Source organism: Manis pentadactyla, chromosome 14, assembly GCF_030020395.1.
Source record: "Manis pentadactyla isolate mManPen7 chromosome 14, mManPen7.hap1, whole genome shotgun sequence".
NCBI lineage: Eukaryota > Metazoa > Chordata > Mammalia > Pholidota > Manidae > Manis > Manis pentadactyla.
The window spans coordinates 13,592,297-13,600,702 of record NC_080032.1 but is presented as its reverse complement, the minus strand read 5'-3'; the positions used below and the strand labels follow the sequence as shown (position 1 = coordinate 13,600,702).

General features: G+C 49.3%; 1 protein-coding gene across 3 annotated transcripts; it reads left to right on the top strand.

Annotated features, from left to right (window-relative positions):
- The first annotated feature begins 1,601 nt into the window (after positions 1–1,601).
- Positions 1,602–7,824, top strand: FICD (FIC domain protein adenylyltransferase). 3 transcript variants are annotated; one of them, XM_036903975.2, is made up of 3 exons: positions 1,602–1,735; positions 3,232–3,588; positions 4,538–7,823. In XM_036903975.2, exons 2-3 carry the CDS (start codon positions 3,288–3,290, stop codon positions 5,611–5,613), a joined length of 1,377 nt encoding a protein of 458 aa, XP_036759870.1. In that variant the 5' UTR covers positions 1,602–1,735; positions 3,232–3,287; the 3' UTR covers positions 5,614–7,823. The 3 variants fall into 3 exon arrangements, with proteins under 3 accessions (XP_036759870.1, XP_036759869.1, XP_036759871.1); XM_036903974.2 differs by having other exon boundaries at positions 1,657–2,999; XM_036903976.2 differs by having other exon boundaries at positions 1,659–1,784; positions 4,538–7,824.
- The last annotated feature ends 582 nt before the right edge of the window (positions 7,825–8,406 follow it).

The following is an 8,406-nucleotide window of genomic DNA, read 5'->3' as shown; positions in this document are numbered from 1 at the left end:
GTAATAAGCATAAATTATTCACAGGATCCTTTGCTCCCCCTCAAAAGGTGCAGATAAAGTCTTAACACAGGTATCCTCCAGATGTTCTGCAGGAACTCAGACAACCTGCTGACCACACACACAGAGATCCCAGACTGTTGGAGCCAGGAAAATGACAACGAAAATTCCTGAAATAATCCCATTATCTCAACATTGACCAATCAGAAGAATGTGCACAAGCTGATCACATACCCTGCAACACTTACTCATAATTTTGCCCTTAAAAACCCTTGCATGTAAACCAGCAGGGAGTTCAGGACCTTAAGCGTCAGTGTCCCATTCTCCTTGCTTGGTGCCTTGCAATAAACCCACCTACCTTTCTTTCACTACAGCCCGGTGTCAGTGCTTGGCTTGCGGTGCATCAGGCAAACAGACCTGAGTTTGTCTGGTTTGATAACAGGCCTGACACTTCCTTTTATAATGTGAGTCAGTGGCTTCTCCAAACTGGAATCTATGAGATCTATGAAAGGACAATGAGGTCTCTCCCCAGAGGCTGGAGCAAACTATAGCTCTGACAGTTTCTTTGCAGATAATAAATAAAACAGCAACGCCTTGGTATCTGTTCTAGGACTCATGGCAACAGCAGATACTCATGAAGTGTTTGCTCTATACCAGATGTGTACGATCTCACTTTGACCTCACACAGAATCCAAATGGCAGAGCTGGGACTTGAACCCAGGGCTGTGTGGCTCTGATAGTGACACCCACAGCCACCGCTTGGTAATGGCTCCCAGGGGGAATGTGTGTCATGGAGGAGGTCAGATCTTGAAGCATCAGGCCTTCTGCAAATACCAAACTGGAGGCTAAAGGCGAGGTTAGCTGTTTATCCCTCAATTTACAAATGGGGAAATTGAGGCGTACAGTAACTTGTCCAAGATCACACAGAGAGTAGGTGACAAGTCTGAATCTGAGCCCGGGTCACTGACTCCACAATCCGTATTGCTAATGTCTTAATGCTTAGCATTTCTGGCAGGTCCTGGAAATTTAATTTCAATATTCATGAATTAAGATGGAGGTTTCAGCTCTCTGATTCAAGGAAAAATCTTCTGTATATCCGGGGATCACAAGAACCAAGCAGGTCCTTTTTGAGAAACTGCAGATTAAAAAATCAGGGAGGAAAAGGGAGAGACGTTGAGAAAAAAGGGAGAGGGCAGCACTGGTAACATAGGGTGGAGGGTAAGAACAGAGGCTGTGAAACCAGACTGACAGGGTGGAGTGGGGTAACCATCAGCATTCTCTCTACACCTAAGGAAACTGAGGCTCAGGAGGAGCGGCACCGGGCAAGGAGACCTGAGGGAGGGGCAGCAGTTCTGGGTGGACGCAATTGCGAGCTCCCCGGGCCGACACCTACCTCGCGCGACAACCGCAGCAGCGCTAGATTTTCTGCACCCGCTACTCCCGCCTTCCGTCAAGGCCCCACCCACTCCTGTTGCTGATTAGCTGCTGCGGGCACGAGACCAACACTGGAGACAGCCAATGGGAGTGGCCCACGGCGCGTCTTTCCCGGGGAAGCAGACGCAGGCGCGGGAACCCGGAAATGCGAGGGGCGGGCAAGTAGGGGAAGCCAATCCGCTGGGACGGACGACTGGTCATCCAATGGCGAGGCCAGAGGGCGAGGCCAGAAGGCCTGCGGTGGAGGAGGTCCTGGGAGACAGCAGCCTCGGATCCTGCGCCCGCCGGGAAGGCGGCGGCAGGGGTGAGGAGGGGGTGAGCTCCAGGAGCTCAGAAGGAACGAACCGGGGAGGGTACCGCGCGGCAGGGTTCGTAAAGGGCAGGCTGCATGGAGTGACCTTAGTCCAGTCCCTCGCCTCTCTGGGCCTTTCTCCCCTTCCTTAGGGTAGCAAGAGGTGAGATTCGCACCTCCCGGGACGCTGCATCCTTCCTCGGAATGCAGCGTCACTGGCGAACTCCAGCCTTGCCGAGGAGCCTGTCCCTCGGGGAGCCCGCTCGGACCTCCTGGACAAAGTAGTGACCCACACCCTCTTCCTTACCCCGTTAGAACGCGTACCAAGCCGCTCGGATATTCAGTACCAGCGAACCAGGCTCCCCAACTAGACTCTTATGCCCTCAGCGTTCAGAAACCTCGTCAGTCATTTCTGGGTCTCTAGAGGCCCAGCACCACTAGCCCAGGGCAGATGCACGGTCCCTGGTTATGAAAACAAAGGCTGGGACCTGAGCTCTCTGAACCGAAGCGCACTGGGGATTCTTTCCAGATGCCTCTATTTACTCCCTGTTGGCCTTATGGAAGTTGACTTACCTCTCCTTAAGTTTCCCTTGTCTGTAACATGGAGCTGGGGTGGCTTTCCTTCACAAGGTGGTGAGGGTTGAGCATGGCTGACCGCTCTGCTCAGCACACCATAGTTGCCCAATAAATCCTTACTGTTAGCATAATGGGCTTGCATACCTGACCCCTCCATTCCCACTGCCAGCCACAAGCATATGCCCACTGTCACAGAGGGCAAGTGCTCACCCACTCTGCCACAGCCCAAGCTTTTAGGCAAGATCCCTGGTGGACAGGCCAGGAAAGGAAGGCGAGAAAAGGGACTGGCATGCTGGCTAATATCAGGGTGAGAGTACAAAGAGGCAGGCACCCATATGGCAGTAAGTCCTAATACCACACATCACCAAACTGTTGTGTTTATCAAAGAGTAGGCCTAGGCCTCAGAACTGCCTTGGTGGATCTGGAAATGGGTATTTATTATTTATGTTCCAAACACCCCATATTTGGGGTCAGAGGCCAGGGAGATTTGTGGTGGAGGAGGGAGACTTCAGAGCCATGGGTTCCTGAATTCAAGTCTTACAGCTGTCACTCACTGGGTGGCACTGGGCAAGGGACTTCACCTCTCTGAGCCCATTTCCTCATCTGGAGAGTGGGATGACGAAAGCATCAGCTCCTGCTGAAGACTGCAAGAGATAGTATGTGTGAGATCCTTAATGCTTGGCACAGGGCCTGTCACACAGTAAGTGCTCAATAAATGTTGGGTGGCAGTGGCATTCCTTTTTAGTTATGCTACCCTGGAAGTGGCACCAGTCCTCCCAGGCTGGCCCCTCTCCATTATGTCCACTCCTTGCCTTGCCATCACCCACTGGTTATAGTGCATTAAGGGGTGTGGGGTGGTCTCCAAGCCCCAGCTGAAGTCAGAAATGCATCTTCAATGTTCCCATCTCATCTCCTACAACTCTTCCTTGCAGATTGTGCTCTTTCTTAGGGAACTGTGGGCACATGCAAGGGGCCCACTCGAGTCCAGATGACACTCATGCCGATGGCTTCAGTGATGGCCATGACTGAACCAAAATGGGTCTCAGTCTGGGGCCGCTTCCTATGGGTGACGCTGCTCACCATGGTGCTGGGGTCCCTGCTGGCCCTGCTGCTCCCGCCCGGGGCTGTGGAGGAGCAGTGTTTGTCCATGCTCAAAGGCTTCTACCTGCTCAGGAGCAAGTTGGACAGGGTGCAGCATGCCGTCACCAAGTATACCATCCCATCCACAGAGCTCAGTGTCACCTCCAGAGATGCAGTGCTGCTTATGGTCAAGACCAAGGCCTCTCCAGGTAAGGCTGGCCATCTCTCTTCAATGCTTGTTAATTCAATAGGTATTTAGAGTGCCTCCTATATCCTGTGTGCAGGGCACGGGGGTATTATGAATCAGCCCTGAGCTCCCAGCCAAGACAGGTTAACAGGTGGCTGAAGTAGTGTCATGATGGGGAAGTAGAGGGGGGCCATGGGAGCACACCAGGAAGGCTCACTGGAGGCGACAATGCCTGAGCTGAGACTGCAGTATGAGCAGGAGTGACCCAAGGGAAAAGGCACGTGGGGACAGCGCTCCGGGCAGAGACCAGAGGGGAAGCAAGCCTGGGGGCGCTGGAGCTGGGCGGGGAGGGGGCTAGATCTAGAGCAGGGCACTGTCGTCCTCTGGGGGGTGTCCTGTGCACTGCGGATGTTGAGCAGCATCCCTGGTCTTACCCAATGGATGCCCGCAGCACATGCCCCTCACCTGTGACAACCCAACTTGTCTCCAGACACTGCCAGATGTCCCCTGGGGTGCAAAATTGCCCGCTTGAGGACCACTAGATTCGAAGAATCAAAGAGCAGCCCAGGGATGGGAAACCCCCCCCCCAGGTCTAGCACTAGTGGGGGGGCCATGACCTGCAGGGGCAGGGACAAGCATTACCAGTTGTTGTACAGCCTCAGAGCAGCACAGCCACCCACTACAGCAGTTGGAAGGCAGGGGCAGGGAGCCCAGATGTTCCCTCTCGGGGGACAGAGAATGGGTCCAGGGACAAATAGACAATAACCAGCATACTGCCCCATGGGCCTGAGGGGAACGATGTGTCCATATACGTAGAGTGGTATCGGGCATGCTGCAGAGTGAGTGGTGTGGCTGGAATGAGCCCCCCGGGACCACAATTTCCCTGGGGGACCAGCACAGATGACCGCTCCCCTGAGCGTCCTTTAACACTCCCTGCCCTCCCTGACAATGCTTCCTTGGCTCTTTTCTAGCTGGTAAGTTGGAAGCCAAAGCAGCTTTGAACCAAGCCCTGGAAATGAAGCGCCAGGGCAAGCGGGAGAAAGCCCACAAGCTCTTCTTGCACGCCCTCAAGATCGACCCGGACTTCGTAGATGCGCTCAATGAGTTTGGCATCTTTTCAGAAGAAGACAAAGACATCATCCAGGCAGATTACTTATACACCAGAGCGTTGACCATCTCGCCCTACCACGAGAAAGCACTAGTCAATCGGGACCGGATGCTCCCACTGGTAGAGGAGATTGACCAACGGTATTTCAGCATCATCGACAGCAAAGTGAAGAAGGTCATGTCCATCCCCAAGGGCAACTCTGCACTGCGCAGGGTCATGGAAGAAACATACTACCATCACATCTACCATACAGTAGCCATTGAGGGTAACACCCTCACCCTCTCAGAAATCAGGCACATCCTGGAGACCCGCTATGCTGTGCCAGGGAAAAGCCTGGAGGAGCAGAACGAGGTCATTGGCCTGCATGCGGCAATGACGTACATCAATACAACCCTGGTTTCCCGCATTGGGTCTGTCACCACCAGTGATGTGTTGGAGATTCATAGACGGGTGCTGGGTTATGTGGATCCTGTGGAAGCTGGCAGGTTTCGGACAACACAGGTCTTTGTGGGACACCACATCCCTCCCCATCCTCAAGATGTGGAAAAGCAGATGCAGGAGTTCATACAGTGGCTCAACTCTGAGGATGCCATGAACCTGCACCCAGTTGAGTTTGCAGCCTTGGCCCATTATAAACTCGTTTATATCCACCCTTTCATTGACGGCAATGGGAGGACCTCACGCCTGTTGATGAACCTTATCCTGATGCAGGCAGGCTACCCGCCCATCACCATCCGCAAGGAGCAGAGATCTGAATACTACGATGTACTGGAAGATGCCAACGAAGGCGACGTGAGGCCATTCATCCGCTTCATCGCCAAGTGTACGGAGACCACCCTGGACACACTGCTCTTTGCCACAGCAGAGTACCCAGTGGCGCTGCCAGAGGCCAAACCCAACCACTCTGGGTTCAAGGAGACACTGCCTGTCAAGCCCTAACCCTGTAAATCTGCAGTTGGTGACAAGGGATGTCCCAGGGAGAAAAGAAATCAAAGAAACTTAGCATTTCTCAAAACCTAGTAGTCTCCCAAAGCAAAAGGAGACAGTAAGGAACTTACACATTCTGTACCTCCAAATGTTTTTAGTTAAAAAAACAAACTAAATTATTAAGCTTTGTCTCTAAGGTAACTTATAGTTCATCCAAGTTATTTATTTTCTCCTTTTAAGCTAGTAAACATAGTGTGGTGTCCACTGTCTGCTGGTGGTCTCTGCTCTTCTGATGGTTCCAGCAGGCTTTCGGAACTTCACTGCTCCTTGTGTGACCAGGACAGAGGTTCTGGAGCAGAATTTGCACTAAGGCGGGGAGAGGCCGGGAGCTGTGTGATGAGGTCCAGACCGTAGGGTAACTCCTCCAAGTCTTTCTCTCAAACTGACTGAGAGATCAGCACTCCTGGGGAAAACCCGGGCCCGGCCCAGTTGTGAAAGATGATTGAAAGCTAGCTTTCTTAAGGCATTTCTGCTCCCCTACAGAGATTAGCGTTGGGGCTAATTTTCTGTTAAAGCAATCTTTTGAGATATGAAATGAATGTTGCTAACATTTCTAGGTCGATAACTTGCTTATTTCAAGAGTCTTTGAGCCATACTTAGCTTGCAAACTAGTGCCAAAAGCTGTTATTTTTCCCTATCAAGACTATTTTTCTAATTAAGAATAGGGGAGTGGCCTGGCAGGTCTTATTTGTGTGTCATTGTTTCTCACACATCATTTGCAGAAACTCAGTCCAGATGCTTTAGTCTAAAAGTTCTCTGGGTTTGTTACTGAACAACAACTGAATCATGGTGCAAATCAGGTATTGCGCAGGTGAGCAAGTCTACCCTACCGCCCCCCAGCCCCCCAGTGTGACCCCTCCTACAGATGTTAAAGAACACATCTGAAAAAACATGCCACTTCAACAGCAAATAAGTATTTTTGACAATGAATTAAGAGTGCCAATTTCTACTGAACCAAGAAGAACCTCTGACCACAGTCAGGACGTGTCCCTGTTGTCGTGCAGTTTTATCCACTCGCTGCCCCGACTCCCACCTCCCACAGCCATTGCACTGTGCTGTCCAGCGCCCCTTAGGGAAGCAGAATAGAGTGCCTTGGAGAGGCCTTATTTTTCTAGCAACTTGTCAAATGATAAAATGTATGTAATATGGCCACGGTCCCAAGCTGTCATGCTGCGTAAGTAGAATCTTCCCTTCCAATCACCCGTGGCACAGGTGCCAACCCGACAGCTGCTATTTCGAGTCTCAGTGGTTAGAAACCACTGGTTCCTTTTCCAGGGACAGAGCCAGTGATGTTTCTCACACTGACTGCTCTTTGTCAGTGTCTGACGGTGACTATACAAAGTACTGTCTGAGTTGAGAATTCAGATCCTGATAATGAGGTCGTTATTCTGATGTAATAAGTGTTCATAGTTATTTAATTACGTAACAGTAGTTTCCTGAACAATTAAGTAAAAAAGTGTATAGACATATGAAATGGTCCCAAGTGATGGTACCTTTATAAAAAATATTTTCATATTTGTATGCTGCCATAAGGTACTTCTTAAACCTTAACTCTTCTATATTCTTGGGTTTTCTAAGTCACAAAGCCTGACAGAAATGCTTGCTTTGTTCTATAGAGAGAAATTTGCACTTTAGCTCTATGTGAAAGATAGTATTTTAACAAATTACTGACTAATAAAGTATTTTATTACATAAATGCCTAAGACTTTGCTATCATGTTCAAGAGATGTTTCCATTTGTCATAAAGATGAAGGAAGGATTCCTTCAGAACTTGAAACCCTTTTTATAATATTCTGGCAAAAGAACAGATCCAAGATAGTAATTTTAACAGGAACGTTAAGATAGAACTAGTTAGATAAGCTACCTACCTAGGTTGACAGGTGTGCATTACTGATCGTTCACTAATACTCAAGTGACTGAAGTGGTTTTTTTGTTTCTACTTACCATCAGTTCTTGATTTTTCTGGGGAAAACACATAAACCCACCCATATTCCTGACAATCCATTTCTACCACAGTCAACAGCCTGAACCGAAACAGGGTCCTTCCTGCTCAAGTCTAAAAGGTCCAACTCTGTAAGGAGCCTATGTAGATATTTGAGAGTATGAAGTGGGAGGTCAGAGGACTAGCCAACAAGAGAACAAAACCATTAAATGTGATGCAGCAAAGAATAGACACATTAACCTGGCTGACAGGGAAATACCTGTGGCTCACACGACCATCCCAAATCCTCTCGGCTTCCACGGGGAAGTGAGTGGCGGGGAACAACCAAAACCACTGCTTGAATTTAACTCAGAAATAACATCTAACAAAAAATGTTATGTACGGAAGAGAAAGACATGGTAGAGGAGAACCTGTAAGATTAAAAAACTTGAGATTTACCAACAATAACTTAACAGGGGTAAGACTGACATTTATGAGTAGGAAATTTGATATCTGGGTAATTGATGACATTGAGGTATTATTGCTAATGTTTCTAGGAATAATGATAAAACTATGCCCTCTAAGCCCTTATCTCTTAAAGATACACGCTACGGTGTTATTGGGAGAATGGAATGGACTATCCCTCAAATGTATCATGGAAAAGGGAAGGAGGTGGGGGTACAGATGAAGGAAGATGGGCTAGGAGATGAGAAAAGCTGAAGCTTAAGGACAGACACATGGAGTTTCTTTTACCATTCATTTTTATAAAGTTTAAAACTTTCCATTAAAAAATTCAGTAAAGCCTAGCTAACTCACAGAAACTA

Bases quoted from the DNA above. Each gene is read 5' to 3' on its own strand.
- FICD (XM_036903976.2), top strand. From the start codon at position 3,288: ATGACACTCATGCCGATGGCTTCAGTGATGGCCATGACTGAACCAAAA. The intron at 3,589-4,537 runs GTAAGGCTGGCC...GCTCTTTTCTAG, and splicing joins CAAGACCAAGGCCTCTCCAG to CTGGTAAGTTGGAAGCCAAA.